Source organism: Rhineura floridana, chromosome 8 (assembly GCF_030035675.1).
Source record: "Rhineura floridana isolate rRhiFlo1 chromosome 8, rRhiFlo1.hap2, whole genome shotgun sequence".
NCBI classification, from domain to species: Eukaryota; Metazoa; Chordata; class Lepidosauria; order Squamata; family Rhineuridae; genus Rhineura; species Rhineura floridana.
The window spans coordinates 55,864,924-55,882,128 of NC_084487.1; the positions used below are offsets into that span (position 1 = coordinate 55,864,924).

The following is a 17,205-nucleotide window of genomic DNA, read 5'->3' on the forward strand; positions in this document are numbered from 1 at the left end:
TGGTGTTCTGGATGACATGGAAAGTGACCAAGGTGTATGACTGTTTGGAATGTGAATCTTTGTTCAGATCCAACATTGAATTTCCATTGACCTACAATGGCCTGTTACTAGATCTGTGCAGCAGTGAAGCCCAAATGACTGCTCTTATCTGTTGTCCTTTTGGTGACACACAGTTTTATTGTCTGGGTGAGTTCTGGACTTTGTAAACTGTCATTAAGTTTTTCTAGTACGCAGCAAAAGTCGGGTTAGTTTTGAGGGTAGAGTAGGTTGTAGGAGAGCAGAACTCTAAGCTTGTCTTGCGAATGATCCTCTTGTGTAAAAATCAATCTGAACTATGCATGTTTTACTATAACAGTAAATATTTGCAAGGACATTATTTGTTGCTTTATGTGACCTTACCAGAATTCTTAATACTAATTCCACTCTGATACTTCATTTCTTTTTAAACAGCATACTCCCATCTTAATCAAGATCACACGTTTAGTCGCATATGTAAATATTGGAAGGCATTAATTAGGCTCTTATTTGAACTGATCAACATCAGTGCTTTACGTTGCCTAACCATTATCAGTGTAGAAAGCTAAAGCAAATCTTTGCTTTTAAATGAGAAGTTCCTGTGTTTATGGGTATTTGGGGTGTGTGTTGGTCAAACAGACGTGTGTTAACAACAATAATCTTTATTTACAGTCAACCGACCACCAATACAGAGCATAGTATTAAATATTAAAAAATAAAACTGCTTGATAGCAGAAACTGTAACAAGCAGAGAACAGTCCAATTAAGTTAATTACAGAAGTGTGTTGTCTATATTTTCATTTGCCCCTCTTTTAGGTTAATAGCTCCCTTATGCCTTCGTGAGCCACATAAATAAGAGCAATCTTCATTGAACAGGAAGTGGCGGATAAATCATGCTCATTAGTTGCTTTCATGGTAGTTTCAGAGAACAGATATAAAGCAGAATGGATACTTAAGATGTTTCCTGATTGTGATTATGATCTTTGGTCAAATGCGCGCATATCCCTACCTGTCATAACTTGCCACATAGTTGCTCCATAGAAGCCTGTAGAGCAGGTGTGGGAACGTTGGTCTCTCCAGTTGTTGCTGAACTCCAACCAGCCCTAGCAAACCTGGCAAATGACTTGGGATGATGGGAATTGTCGTTCAGCAACATCTGGAGAGAGAAAAAGCTTCCCACATCTGCCTTAAACCTGTTAAGCTTCTGCACATCTTAACTTTCTTTCTTTGTAGATTTCTAATTGCCACATTAACGAGAACAGAATTATTTTAACGTTTACATTTAATTAATTATTAGTAAAATATTGTGTATTTCACCAATACTATAATGGTGCAGATGCAACATAACATGGGTTATTTCCTGTCATTCAGCAGTTATAACAGGACTTGAAGTACAAGATATTTGTTTATACTTTGCTGACTGTACTGTCTTCTCAATTAGATCTCATTCTAATGTCAGCAGCTTCTCTTGTCTGAAGTACATTCCTAGTGCCAAAATTAAGCTAATAGTGGACAAATGGTAGTGGGAAAGGGGCTAATCAACATAAGGTTCCTGGAAGCAACTAGTGTTTACTTATAGGTATGAAAAGATTAGGTGGAAAAAGATGAATTGAGAAGTGTCTTAGTATTTGAACTCTCAGATTCTCCATTTTTTAAAAAAAACCCTGTGATGCTGCTAAAGTTTGTAACTATGTGGTTCAGAATAAAAAATTGTTCTGCTTGTAGTGCTTGGATTTGCTAAGAATTGAGCATAATTTCTGTTAAAAGTTCTGTTATAACTCGGAACATAAAAAGATTCTGCACATGCTCAGACTATGAACAGTTCTGTCTAACATGTACTTAATCTCAAGTAGCTGGGCAAAAGCTAGATAGCATTTTGAGAGACACTTGAAGATTGACAAGATGTATCAGTATGCATGTGGTATCAGTTGAGAGGGAGTTCTTGGGGAAATGTGAGCTCTTCTCAAGAGTTCTGCAAATACCAATAGTTTCCAAACTGATTTAAAGGGAGTTTGCCATTACTAGAAACAATTTGGGGATAAAGGACAACATTGTTATCTGATTGCAAAATTGTATGAAGGCAGTTAGTGAAGTGGGGTGTGAAATAAACAACAAAATGAAGAAATGCACACTGTATTGCAGTTTAGATGTGAATATGCTTTTTCAGTTTGTGGCAGTGTTAAGCTGTAAAAACATCTCTATGGCCTAGTATCAAAATACTGCTGATGCATTAACTACAAAGACATTTGGAGAGGAGATGCGCTGTCCCTCCTCCATCCCCTCATCTACATGAATTCCTCCCTTTCCCTTCCCTTCCTTCAGTCTTAACCATAGTGTGGTGTTATGTCTACACACATTGATATTAACCAAGATTTACAAAGCAAACTTTTAAAAAGCCAACTTGATGTAACATTATCTCATATTAGGGGACATTTAACTGTATTATAGTTAATTGATTAGCAGTGTTGGGTTGGAGGTGTTTTGAAACCTTCTGAAGCCTATCTACTGAACCATAGATTAGTAGTTAGGCTGTCGAGTCCAATGCAGTGCTCAATGCAGGAATCCAAGGTAAACCATACCCAACAGATGGCTGTCCAGCTGCCTCTTGAATGCCTCCAGTGTTGGATCAGAAGCAGAAACTTTGGTAATGTTGAGATAAGGTTAAGTGTTCCACAAACCCAGCATAAAAAGTCAGCTAATCCATGCATAGGCATATGAACTCTGTTAATAGCAGCAAGGTATACACCTGCAGGTTCCTAAGACTTTAGTAATTCTGAGGTTTGTGGAGATGCCAGTTTCTTTTCAGACCAGTGTTAAGATGATATGGGCTATTGTTTGCATAGCTTAACAATACATTTTCCTGGATTTGTGATAGTTGGTTTGGGGAGCTGCTCAAACAAGTTTTTTCCTGTGAGAGGATTTGTTTGCATTTGGGAGGTATCAGGCAGTAGCTTTATCAGTGGTGCAGTCTGAAGGAGCCAGTTAAGTTTTCCCACCACCTAAACCACTAGAGTAAATATATTTGCTCATTATTGGTCCTGAATGAGAAAACTCCAATCTTGAAGAAAATTGATTTCATAAGAGAAGTAATATGCACAGTGTTGGAAAACACTGAGTGACCTTTCAGATTATGCATTTTTTCCACTTGAGAAATCTATGGTCCTAGAGTGTGTAGTGGTGGTGTTGGTGGTTACATAGCAGCTAAATTTTGTTATGTCTCCAAATTCTTTTCTGGGTATAGTCTTTAGTGAAGACTGAAGTCAGAGTATAGAATAATATAACCCTATTCCTAAGCAACTTTGGGGTGGTTCAGGGTTGGAGCAAGCTGGATGCAACATGTTGGCAGGGCTTCCTCCCACAACATCAGCATTACTGCAGAACCAGTATAACATCTTCATGTCTCATTTAGTAATATTGCAGTAATGTAGCTACTGTCCATGCATATCTTATTGCTAACATACCAAGTCTAGAAATTGGGCTTTGTGTTGGCTCAATTAATATGCCAGCTTCAGTGATTTGAGATGAGCCCGACAGAAAAATATTGGAAGTCCTGTTCATTTCTTCTTTGAGTAGACCAAAATGGCATATCCAGAGGAGGATGCACATGTTTATTTACAAAAATATATTCAACAAATATAAGTGGGATGCGCAGTTTTGTTGTGAAGTAGGTGCACATGTGCCCATACATTATGTGTGCATAAATGTTAAAGTGCAGATCTATAAAAACTGATGTCACTTTTAAAGCTATAACCGTCTGATCTTGTGTTTCTTTGGAAGTAATGCCCACTAAGCTCAAGGGGCTTGCTTCTAAGTAAGTGTGTATAGGATTAGAGCCTCAGGCACACTTAGAAGTAACCTTTACTAAACTTGAAGTACTGATCAGTAAACATGCATAGGATTTGGCTGTATATCTACAGTGCTAAACATGCTTACTCAAATGTCCCGTTATACTAAATAGAGGTGACCACCAAGTAAACACTATTATGGTCAGGCTGGAAGCAGGAGACTGTGCCATGGCAGTGTAGATATATGTAAAGGGAGGAAGAATACAGTTGTTGTGATGCAGTTACAAAACGAATGTCTAATTTTGAGCTCTGGATACATTAAAATTCAGTTCCTAGTAGTACCCCAGATGAGGACAATATGCAACAAAAAAGAAGTAAACTAGAGAATACCACTCTCTTCCAATGTTTTTATTTGAAAGGCTAAAAAAATAGATATGCAGGGTTAAGTGTCCTTTTGGTCCTTTAAAAGTTCCACTATTTATTCAGCTACAGCTGCGCCATCCAGATTAAGGAAGTTATTTGTTCATCTCTTCACTATCCACTTTAAACGTATTCACAATTTTCTTGTTTTCCTTCAGTGTGACATTAAATAAGTTTAAAGTTTTAAATTAACATTTTCCTTTTGGATTTGAGATGTATTTAGGTTATTTTCTAAAACTGATGGTAATTATTCCACCACCACCCCTGCCACTACTGTTTTAAAGAATCACTGCCTGTCTTCTAGGATGTTGTGAATCATTTCCTTTTTTGTTTACACTGAGTACTTGTGCACCTGAATGAGGGGAAAAAATCACAGCCACTGCACACACAACACAGAGAAAATGTTTTGCAGTGTATAAGTCTGAGAAGTTGGAAATATTATATATAGCTTTACATATTGTCTGGTGTTCTTTAGATATAAAATTATTACCGTGTAACCTTTATAATTACATGGACTGACGAAACTCTTAAAATGGTTAAAGATAAAAGGAAAGCAAAAGGAGATAGAAACATGGTCAGAACCCTAAATGCAATATTGCGACTAGTACATAGGGACAAAGAACTATTACAATAATTATTGTTTAGAAATAGAAGAGGACAACAAAAAGGTAGAAAAAGAGCCCTATTCTGAAAGATTTGAAAAATGAAAGGGAAATTTAAACCAAGAGTAGGGATGTTGAATAATCAACAGGGGAACACGCTGACTGACCGAGATGGAACAAAAGGAAGATGGAAGCAATACACTGAAGAACTCTATAAAAGAGATGACAGGATGACAGATGCATTCATGGAGGAACCGTATGATGAAGAACCAGAAATTTTAGTATGTGAGGTGAAAGTTCCTCTTAAAATACTTGGAAGATACAAATCACCAGGAACAGATGGCATACCAATAGAGTTGCTACAAGTTACTGAGACTGACTCTGTCCACATTTTGACAAAAAATTGTCAACAAATATGGAAAACTAAACAATGGCCCACAGACTGGAAGCATTCCATATGCATCCCCGAAGAGGTACGCCTGGCGCCTACACTTCTATCTTTTCGGCGCCTAGTTAAGACCTTTTTATGCTCCCAGGCATTTTAAATTTTCTTAACCATTTTAATCTTTTAATCCGTATTTTTTAATTTTTGTCGTATTGTGTTTTTGTAGTGTTTTTTTGTTTGTTTGTATATGTTTTTATGATTTTTATTATGATATATTGTATTTTATCTTGTTTGTTCACCGCCCTGAGAGCTATTCTGCTAAGGGCGGTATATAAATTGAAATAATAAATAAATATAATAAATAAATAAATTCCAAAGAAAGGGGATCCCAGGGAATGCAATAATTATCCAACTATTGCCTTAATATCCCATGCAAGTAAAGTAATGCTCAAGATTCTACAACAAAGGCTCTTATCATATATGGAACGTGAAATGCCAGATGTCCAAGCTGGATTTAGAAAGGCAAGAGACACAAGATTATATGGCAAACATACATTGGATAATGCAACAGACCAAGGAATTTCAGAAGAAAATCATCCTGTGCTTTATAGATTACAGCAAAACCTTTGATTGTGTAGATCATGAAAACTATGGAATGCTTTAAAAGAAATGGGGGTGCCACAGCATCTGATTGTCCTGATGCGCAACCTATACTCTGGACAAGAGGCTACTGTAAGGACAGAATGTGGAGAAACCAATTGGTTCCCCATCAGAAAGGGTGTGAGGCAGGGGCGTATTTTATTACCCCATTTGTGTAATAAATATGCAGAACATATCATACGGAAAGCAGGATTGGACCAAGATGAAGGAAGTGTGAAAATTGGAGGGAGAAATACCAATAATTTAAGATATGCAAATGATGCCATACTGCTAGCAGAAACCAGTCATGATCTGAAACAAATGCTGATGAAAGTTAAAGAGGAAAGCACAAAAGCAGGACTACAGCTGAACGTTAAGACTTAAAGTAATGACAACAGAAGATTTATATACCTTTAGTTTGACATTAGTTTCAACCTGAGTTAAACAATTGTCTGAGATACTGGATTAACTGGAAGTGTCTGAGGCTGCTGAAAAATTATGAAGGGTTTTTCTGTGAAAAGGTGATGTTCCATGACATCACTGATGACTCTTCCACTTGATTGCTAGAACTTGTCAAGGATTATCAATACCTTGGCACAGTCATTAACCAAAATGGAGACAATAGTCAAAAATGAAAAGGCTAGTATTGGTGAGGGCAGCTATGAGAGAACTAGAGAAGGTGCTCAAATGCAAAGATGTATCACTGAACACTAAAGTCAGGATCATTCAGACCATGGTATTCCCGATCTCTAGGTATGGATATGAAAGTTGGACAGTGAAAAAAGTGGGTAAGAGAAAAATCAACTCATTTGAAATGTGGTGTTGGAGGACAGCTTTGGGGATACCGTGGACCACAAAAAAGTCAAATAATTGGGTGTTAGAACAAATCAAACCAGAACTATCATTAGAAGCTAAAATAATGAAACTGAGGTTAGCATATTTTGGACACATCATGAGAAGACATGATTCACTAGAAAAGACAATAATGCTAGGAAAAACAGCAGGGAGTAGAAAAAGAGGAAGGCCAAACAAAAGATGGGTTGATTCCATAAAGGAAGCCACAGACCTGAACTTACAAGATCTGAACAGGGTGGTTTATAACAGATACTATTGGACATCGCTGATTTATAGGGTCACCATAAGTTGAAATCAACTTGAAGTCGCATAACAAAACAATCCTTTTAGTGAGGAAATTTTAAAATAAGAATCTAGGAAAGAAAGCAACTCAGTGGTAACAAGGAAAGGAGACAGAATATTGGTTTGGCATTGCATAACACAAGAGAAGACATAGCGGTCTGAGAAGTGCAGAGGCTGATGGTGTGGCAGAAAGCTGTTGAGACAAGCATTCATGATTATGCTTTTTGTCTATGAAGAGCTGCTCTTATTCAGAAACTGTATGGATAGTTTTGCATTTATGAGGAATGTCTGGAAGAGAATGTGAATATCCTGAGTAAAGAAGTTTGAAGTGATCTGGAGAGCAAATGGGTTGTGCCTATTGAATCCTGTTGAATATGATTCACACTTGATAAAGTTTTATGTGTGGGAAGTGCACTTCATATAAATAAAGCAAAAGGCAAGTTTCAACCTGAGTTAAACAATTGTCTGAGATACTGGATTAACTGGAAGTGTCTGAGGCTGCTGAAAAATTATGAAGGGTTTTTCTGTGAAAAGGTGATGTTGCATGACATCACTGATGACTCTTCCACTTGATTGCTAGAAAACCAAGGTGGGGAGAGGGTTGTTGATAGCTACATAGTGAATTTGTGGCTGGTAGTAACGATTGGGAATTTAATATCTGTCAGGAGTTCTACTTGAGACAGCTTGTGAAAGACTTTGGGTTAGGGAGCTTTTTAGTCATCGGATTGGTAGACATATAGTTATTTGTGGAAGGGATAATAGAAATTAAGATGATAGAAAGACCATAGTAATTTATGTATGAAAAATGGAAATGGACTGCCTTCAAGTCGATCCCAACTTATGGTGACCCTATACTGATGAACTAATACTACATTAATATATGATGGTCACTGAAATTTGATAGTATAGATATAAATTATATTATATAGATATAAATGAATTTTTTACATTGGACTGAGAGGAAGTTATCTGTATGAGCACACTGTGCAAGAATCTTAGTGAGAGGGGTTTGCTTTTCTGTGACAGTCGTTGAGCGCAGAGTTTTTCTGGAACCAGTGTGCTGAAGTGCTACCATTCAGCTCTGGCTGAAGGAACAAACTGCAGGGAGACCAGTCAGGGAAGCTACTAGGGATAGATGAGGTTCCTCCCCTGCTCTGAGAAATTAGGAGACTTGTTGCAGGTTACATACATCTTCATACTACTCCTTCTCTGCTTCTGCCCCCCCCCCACCAGCCACCCTAAGCTGAGCAGGAATTGGGTCTGAAAGTCTAACTGGACTGAAGAAGGAAGTAGGTTCATGGCGTGTTCTTTTGGAATTGTTTTCCAGACTGCCATAGGCTTTATTTATGTTGTTGCTTTCTGACTCAAAAAGAGTAGGATAGATCCATCTTTCAAGAGATGGATGAGGAATCACTGTGTCTGTAATTGTTTGTCTTCTACATTATGGAAACCACCGAGCTTGCTGTTGGACAGTTTGAGATGAAACTTCTTCAAGTTTATCTGCCATGATTGTCTGTCCTAGGTTTTGCATAACTACAGAGAGGAGTCTTCAGAAGAAATGGAAATTATGAACCTTAGACTCGAGAAGCAAATATCATTTGTACCAAGTGTCAACTGGATATGATGGTGACACTTCTATAAAAATAAGTTGGAAAAAGAAAAGAAGTAGCATGAAGTTAAGAACCTTCCCTTATCTTAGCTGACAGACTGTTGGTGTTAAGAACACATTCTAGGGCCATGGTGGTTGGTGATAGGCCTAAAAATAACAAATGGATTGTGGATGACTTTGACATTGAGCAGGTTAATAGATTCAAATATTTTGGGGATGGAGTTCCATGAACTGGAAAGGGTACATCTGTCATAACACTTACTACATAATACAGTTCATATTGAATTTCTTCCATCCTGATGGAGGAAACTTAGTAACTTCTACTGTGAATATAGGGAATGCCAAAATAATGTTTGGGACAGAACTATGGGGCTTAGACTGCTCAAAATGTCTTAGAAACAGTCCAAAATATATTAAGGCCATTCTGTGTTGGTCTCAGCACTGCAAGCAGAAAGGTACACAAAGTGCTCTTCTTATACTCAGTATAGCTGTAGATGGCTGCCCCCTTCCCATAATGCATGTGGGACTAGTTTATAATAGTTCTAAATGGTTGAGAGACTTCTTACTTATGCACTGCCTATAGACTTGTTGATTGCAGTGAACATGGACATGACAAAGACATTAATAAAAGATAAGATACATAAGGTAGGGGTATTTTACTAAATATGGAAACCATTCAGATCACTGAAGGTATTTGTTTACCAGGGTGGGCCACAAACAACAAAACTATCTTCAAAGCACAATCTTGTAGGAAAGCTTTTTACCAGATTATTTTTTAGAAACAATCTCATTGTTTGGATGATATAAACCAAAATCCAACCCCTGTGTGTTTAGGGCAAGGGAGGATTGATGGCATTGCCCATAATGGTCTATGCTTTATATAAGACTCCTAGGTAGAACATTTTGGGAACATTAATTAGAAATGTATAGCACAGTGGGGAGGAGAGCCTGGCTGGGAGTCCAGAGTCTGTGAGTTCAAATCCCCGCTTGTATCTCCTGGGTGTCAAGGGCCACCTAAAGATCACCGCCACAGTGAGTGGCTCAGGTTACGTGCCCTGCCACCTGTGTAGCTGTGGGCAAGCTGCATAGTCCCAAGGAGTCCAGTTGCCCCCCAGCTGGCAGTTGTGGACAAGGAAGGGGCTGGCTTGTGTAGCTGTAGCAAGCTGAGCAGGCCCTATCCAGGTGGGGAGAACTAGCCTCAGAGGGAGGCAGTGGTAAACCCCCTCTGAATATCGTTTACCATGACAACCCTATTCATAGGGTAGCCGTAAATCGGGATCGACTTGAAGGCAGTCCATTTCCATTTTTCCATTCAATTAGAAATCTGACAAGAGTTAGCAGATTTTAGTGTGTTTGTATTTTGACATCATCTGCTAAAGATAAATATTTCACCCATAAAACAACACTGCTTGCAGTTGCTGCTGAGAAAACTGAAAGCAAATATCAGCTGGAGTTTTTTGCTTTACTTTTTGTTTTGCTTTGGACACTATCTGATTTAAGACAATTATTAGTCATATACAAAAAGTATACCCCTCTCTTCTCTTGCAGTTGCAGTGTTCAGGGCAGCTCCCAAAACTTAAATACCCACAAAACCCAAAAATTAATAATAGCACAAAACAGTGAACAAAGAAGGGAGCAACAGATTAAAAACTATAAAACTGGGTATCCATCTATTAAAATCATTCAACATGACAAGCCAAATGCCTGCTAGTATCAAAATGTCTTGACCAGACATTGGAAGGTCAAGAGTAAAGGGGCTGTCAACCCAATTTCATAGGGAACAGAATTCCACAGATTGGGTGCAGCCCCAGAAAATGGCATGTTTGTGGGTGAAGATTATTTATTTATTTATTATTTGATTTATATCCTGCACTTCCTCCCAGCAGGAGTCTTGTCTATCTAGTTGTAGTGATTAAGCACTATTCATTGACCACTATGTTTTTAAAGTTATATTCTTAGTACTCCAGCAGAGTTGCTCATCTCTGTAAAGATAATAACTTATTATGACTGATGGTTTTAAGACCCCACAAGATGATTAGAGAAGATAATATTAATATATGTCGGAACATAACCTGGGTGCTGAATGTTAAAGGTAGGAGTTGAGCAGAGAATGGTGAAAATAGTTAAAAGATGGAGTAACTACAGAAATTGTGTCATAAAATAGTTAGCTTGTTGATGTGATGTGATTTTGGTGTCTCGTAATGCTAGAAGTCAGAGCTTGGAAAAGTTACTTTTTTAAACTACAACTCCCATCAGCCCCAGCCAGCATGGCCACTGGATTGGGCTGATGGGAGTTGTAGTTCAAGAAAGTAACTTTTCCAAGCTCTGCTAGAAGTCACTATATTCTGGGGGCCTTAAACAGAGTTTTATGTGCTGTGTAAAATAAAAAAAAGCTAATGTAAAATACACTGGGGGGAGGGGAAGACTGAGGCTGGTGCGTGTTGATTTGAGAGTCTGAAATAGGTTTTGAAGATATCTCTTTTATGTTATATTCAGTATTTACTCAGTATTTACTCAGTATTTGTAAATTTAATGGGGAGTTGCCAGAACTTTGAGGTGGTCACAGCTGAATGGCTCAAAATCCCAATGGCAATTGACCCTATACCAGTGGTTCCCAAGATTCCCCCCCCCCCATTTTTTCCACCACTTGAAAATTTCTGAGAGTTTTGGTGAACCACGTAATGATTTTTCTTCCTGTTGTAGAAATTGCAGTGTACTGTGCTAGGTACTATATGCTTTTTAACTGCATTTTTACTGCTTTTATTTCTTATATTTTATTGTATTGTATTACCATTTGCATCAAAATAAAATACAATACGATATAAGAAAAAAGCAATAAAATACAATTAAAAAGTCAGTATGAGTATTTAATGTAGACATGCCATGGGCCGCCTAAATGTATCTTGCTGACCACTGGTGGTCTGTGGGCCACGGTTTGGGAACCTCTGCCCTACACTGAGGGTTGCTGAGATAGCAATGGCTTCATATTGACTATGAAAAAAAAAACTTTGTTCCAAGCCATACAAATTTGGGCCAGCTTACAGTTTATCAGGATATCTTCATTCCTGGATTCTGCATTTGTTTTAAATTTAAATTTAAAAACATTTTATATACCTAATGTCATCTTCATGGAAGCTGTATCTTCTCCTCTGCTTGTTTGTATGACATCACCATGCATGGCACTTTACAGAGTATAATAGGATGGATCCAAAATTTAACATACTGCTACAGTTACTTTAGTGACATGTTTAAACTTTCATACATACTTAATTTCAGTAGGGCATGGGAGCTAAGAGGTGGGTGTTCAGCAGGGATTTGAAGGAGGTACAAGAGGTAGAATCACACAGGCATAGGAAGCAGTTGCAAGCATAAAGGGCAACAAAGGGGAAAGGGCAGAGTCTTTTGAAAGAGCAGAAGTCTGTCAAATTGCTGAAAAGCAGGGAAGCTTGCAAACAAGGATGTATTGGGATATAAAAGCAGAAATATAAGGAGGGACAAAGCTATGGAGAGCTTTGAAGGTAAAGACAGTAAGATTGTGCTGGAGCCCAGCCTGGATAAGATCCCTGAGTAAGGATTTCAAGCATCTAGTTTTAGCCACAGTTGTTTGTTTACCGCTGAACTGCTTAAGCAGGTATTTGTTTCATTTTTATCCTACCCTTTATACATGGGATTCAGAATGCATGTATGCCCACCTTTATTTTCCATGCCTTCATTTTATTACAAGTGTACGAGGCAAGTTAGAAATAGCAGGATGTCATACAAAAACACCTCACAGAGATAACATGTTGTTATACAAACACCCCTCATACAGGCATGTAGTACTCTGGGGTCTCGGTGTGTGTGTGTCTTAGATCTCTTGCTTATTTTGGAGCAGGGTCCCTGTCGGGTCCCTATGTCTCCAGCATCCTACAAGCCAATCAATGTGAAAGGGGGAGTATGTTAGCAACCAAGAAGAGTCTTCTAACCAGGGCTGTGGAGTTGGTACGCCAAACCTTTGACTCCAACTCCTCTATTTTTCCACTGTCCGACTCCGACTCCTTCATAAATGGCAAATATATATTAACTAGTAGTAACAAATTTACTGTAGTAAAATGGTAGCACAAGGCATTTCATCACCGTCACGTGAATCATCAGGCTAGATTGATAGAACATAAAATTATTTGATTAAAATTTCTGAACAAGAAAACTTTCCTAAATTCCTATGAAAGTTTTTATTTTGAAGTCGGAGTTGGTACATTTCTACCGACTCCACCCAAAATTGCTTCCAACTCGGACTCCACAGCCCTGCTTTTAACATGTTTCCTTGTCCTTTCCTGATGATTTGAACCAAACAGAGTGAAAGATGAGTTGGCTCCTGAGAAGATTCTTCTGAGTAGCTAACACTCCTGTTTCACACTTATTGGCTCCTAGGAATGTCAGTTGATGTGGGAGAAGACTCATGCAGTGTCGAGCCCCAGCTTCCTCAAGGGAACCAAGGAACGGGGCTGGATGAGTGGCAGATCCCTCATTTAGAGCAAGGGGAAGAATCAAAGGGTGTAGACACTTTTGAGGATCATGGGGGAGGGGGTGTGGTTGACTCTGTGCCAGTTCCCATGGACAATTCTCCAGCCGAAGAAGACTTTGCTGCCTCAACAGAGCCGTTGGAGGATGTTCTGGCGCGTGTGCCCTCAACCCCCCCTGAGCTCCCCTCCTGAAACTTCAAATGCATCCCCGCCTCCTGAAGCCGAGCTGGCACCTATCGAGACTGTATTGTCAGATGAGCTGGCAGAGACACGCCCCCTTTTGCCCCGTGTGAGACGTCACAAGAAGCGCCTCGTCCAGAGGGAGGCTCCTCGAAGGAGTCGGAGGTTACGGGCGAAGACCTTCCCTACTTAAGCCAGCGCCCCCCTGATCTGGGTGCTGAATCAACTTTCTTCACATGCTTCAGAGTATGCTTAGGTAGCTTAGTTAGGGACAGTAGTGAGTTAGTGTAGCAAGGTCTATGAAGCGTGCTTCTTTTGATGTCTCAATTACTCTAATAAAACTCTAATAAAAGGGTTAGCCACCTACATGAAGCAGGATCTTGCATGGAGGATTTTTGTGCACATCCATCACCACACACATGGAGTCTCTTCACATGCATGCTGAACACAAGGATGATGGGGGGCTAGAGATATGAAGGCCTGGGGGCAGAAACAGAAAAAATTGGAAAAAAACCCCACAGTTTTTTCTGGACCTTCACATCTCATGGGGAGCATGACCACTGGATATAGTGATGGCAGAAAGTAAGGTTTCCTTTGATACGGGGGGGGGGGATTGTTTGGACCCCCTAGTACGACTGCTCTGAGGTTGCTTGTGAAACTTTTTTCTTGCATGGGAATTGATCCTGCTTATCCACAGTCCAGCTGGATGTTCTAGCCTAGTACACTATATTCATTCTACAGCTGCACATAATAATTTATGATAGCCTTGTAAATGGCTTGGTCACTCATGGTAAGCGAAAATCTCTGATAAGATGCCTGGCAGGGAACCTTAACTTCATTCATTTTGACTAGGTTTGATTTCTGTTGTCTGACTTCATGCTCCTTATTTCCTTTTGTGTAGGACTGCATGTTGTCCAGAGGCAGGAAAGGAGGAACCAGTTTCCTAATGATGGTGGCTGGATGCTCTGTTGGTTGTTTTTTTCTTTCAGGACACAAATGACTGATATACTTATGTGGAGGCAGGTGGATATGTAAAAACGTTTCTTGACTAGTACCTATAGTAGTTGCAGTTTTGTGGCCTTTTTTGCAAAGTTTGCTTAAGTATTTTTGAGGAGACATGACTGGAAAGAGGTGCAGTCAGGCAATAATGTGTGACTGTAATGTGGCAATATAATATTTTAAATAAGGTTTTCTGTAACTTAATTTTTACCTGATTTGTGGTATAAATAACCTTAGTAGCTAGCATTGGTTGCCTTTCTTTCATGGCTAGTAAGGCAAGGATTTAAAAGACAATGTAAACAAAGCCTTTCTTCCCATTGCTGTGGAATTTGTTGGACAACAACCTTTATTACAAATAGTGATGAACATTGACAGGAAAAAAAAAGAAATAGTATTTTGGCTTTTTAGTATCCAGAGTCCTTAAATTCTGTGATCAGTATTAGGATTAGAATAATTAGAATAATCATTGCCAACCTAATATTTTCTTTTTCTGTTCCCATTCCCTTCTAGAAATTAAGAAGCCACCAGTGGCCCCAAAACCAAAATTTGTGGTCGGACATAAAGTAGTGCCACCTCCTGTGGCACCTAAACCAGATGTTGCCCTTGCAGATGTTTTACAACCTACAAAGAAAACAAAACCAGAAATAGCGCCAAAACCAAAGGTTCTCAAGTGCTCATCTGTTCCCGAGGTTAAAACTGCACCACCATCTTTAAGGAAAAATTCAGAGAGTCTCGAAAAACACAAAAGAGACTCTTCTGAATACTTGGTTCACTGGAATTACAAAAATGGAACACCAAGTGAGAATACTGCTTATATTATATCAGTGTGTTCATGCAATTTTGAATGCATTCATAAATTTGGGAATAGGGAGAATACGTGCAAAAATCCAACCATTTTTGAGCAATTGGAAAACTTAGAGAACATTGATATAGCTGAACAACCAGCATCATCTCTGAAATCTAGAACAATACTTGATAGCCATAATGGGAAAAGTATAAATAAAAATAGGGTGGTTCTAAAGGCTAATTTTTTAGAGGAAAAACTCAAAGACGTTCTAACACAAAGTGTTTGCCCCAATAGCAGCAGTTTGAAGCAGACACCTTTAAAGAAACTTGAAAAAGGTAACATGAACAATTATAAGAATGACATTAAAATAGAGTTTACAGACCTTGTTCCACCATCGTCCACTCTGGAAGAAATTATGGGCAATTCAAACAACCATAACAAAATAGTTGGGATTGAGTCTGAAATGTCAGAAACGCCTCTTCTGGCTGAAAAGATCAACAGTTGTTCTTGTTCACCTGACCCAGCACCTTTGGAAAAAGTCAGTACTAGTGATTTTCATACAGGCACCTACACAAAAGGGGGCGATGAATCGTTATCTTCATTTAGAGCAGGCTCTACACCATCCACTAAATCTCTCCCAGTTCCCAAACCAAGAAAGCTCTGTGCTGCTCCATGTCTAGTCCGGCAAGATGGCATAGATATCCCAGGAGAAGAAATGAAAGAACTACTTGCTTCAGACTGTGATTCTGTTGGACTTTCTGAGTGTGCTGTTAGAAAAATAGCAAAAATTAATGTTCTTGTTCAAAGTGTTTCCTATAACAATCAAGAACTTACACATACAGTTGATAAATCGGAGGGTGCTTCATATGTTGCTGGAAAAATGCACCAGGCAGCAGAATCTGCTGATTCTGAAGACCTAATCCCACAAAATGCCTTGCCTGAGGTTCTACATGAAAGCTCTCGCCTAGTAGAAAATGCTGAGCATTCTTTGGACCTTAACTCAATAATTCCTGCCAATAACATAGTGGATGATACCTGTATGTTAGCTGTGAATGACAAAAAGACTGGCTTCATAAGGTGTAGTAATCTTTCTATGAGTTTGCCTAAGCAATTGAAATTATCATGCAATCAGCATTTGCCTGCCTTGGAGAGGGTGGATGATTCTGTACAACAGAAGGAAGACAAAGATGCTCAGTTAAAAGCTGAAAGTTCATTGAGAATCATTCCTAAAAAGCCTCAAAGGCATAGCATACCTGTAGCTGGACTGTTGAAAAAAGCTGCATCAGAAGAACTTCTAGAGAGAAGGACTCGCCTTTCTAATAAAGAGGAGAGACCTTATATAAGGGATTTGTCAGTCAAAGAACAAAGTGCATTGCTTTCCTGTGATACTCCAAAATCATATTTGGAGAAACCTGTTTGGAAATTACCTCATCCTATTCTTCCATTTTCAGGCAATTCGGAAGCCTCAAAAAACACCAAGAATACAAACTCTCACTTTACAAGTGCTGTGACAAAACCTCGAGCCAAATCATTGTCTTCTGTAGATATGGACAGAATACACAAGCCCCCAAAAGAGCCTCAGAAGAAAAAATCACTAAAGAAATTCCTAAATCTGAAACTGTCTGTTTGCATAATGAAAAGTGACTTCCAAAATTTTTTTACCAGGCCTCTGGATAATAACACTGTTTCTTTTTCTGGCGGAGAATGTCCTGGCAAAAACCCTAAAGTGACTAGTACAACAAATGGAAAGAAAATTAAACCCTCAAAGGCACATTCTGCAGAAATGGGCATCCTATCCTGGCAAAAGGGAAAGCAAAGAACCAGGGGTCAGGATGAATCAAAAAGCCAGAGATCACAGTCTTTAGATGAACAGACCTTCTCATTGCAAGGACACTTGAGTTCTCTTACTCATGACTACATACCCGAATATGAAAATGTGAGCCATTATGAAGAAATCCCAGAGTATGAAAATTTTCCTTTTGCATCAACCGATAAAAACCTTTGTTTGGAATGGCACAATTCTAGCAGTGTTGAAGACCATGATGCTAATGTATATGAAGTAGAAGACCTGTATGAAGCTACACGGACCTGTTCAGAGTTTGGCAGGTAGGCAACATATAAAATAGATTTTGGTGTCCATCTACA

The 17,205-nt window shown here is 38.9% G+C and overlaps 1 protein-coding gene across 2 annotated transcripts in view; it reads left to right on the top strand.

Moving 5' to 3' along the window:
- The window catches only part of FGD6 (FYVE, RhoGEF and PH domain containing 6), a 68,660-nt gene that overhangs the window by 4,593 nt on the left and 46,862 nt on the right, over window positions 1-17,205 (top strand). For both annotated transcript variants that reach the window (XM_061639538.1, XM_061639539.1), the window contains exon 2: window positions 14,784-17,166. In XM_061639538.1, the coding sequence (XP_061495522.1) occupies window positions 14,784-17,166 (2,383 nt within the window). The remainder of the gene's footprint in view (window positions 1-14,783; window positions 17,167-17,205) is intronic.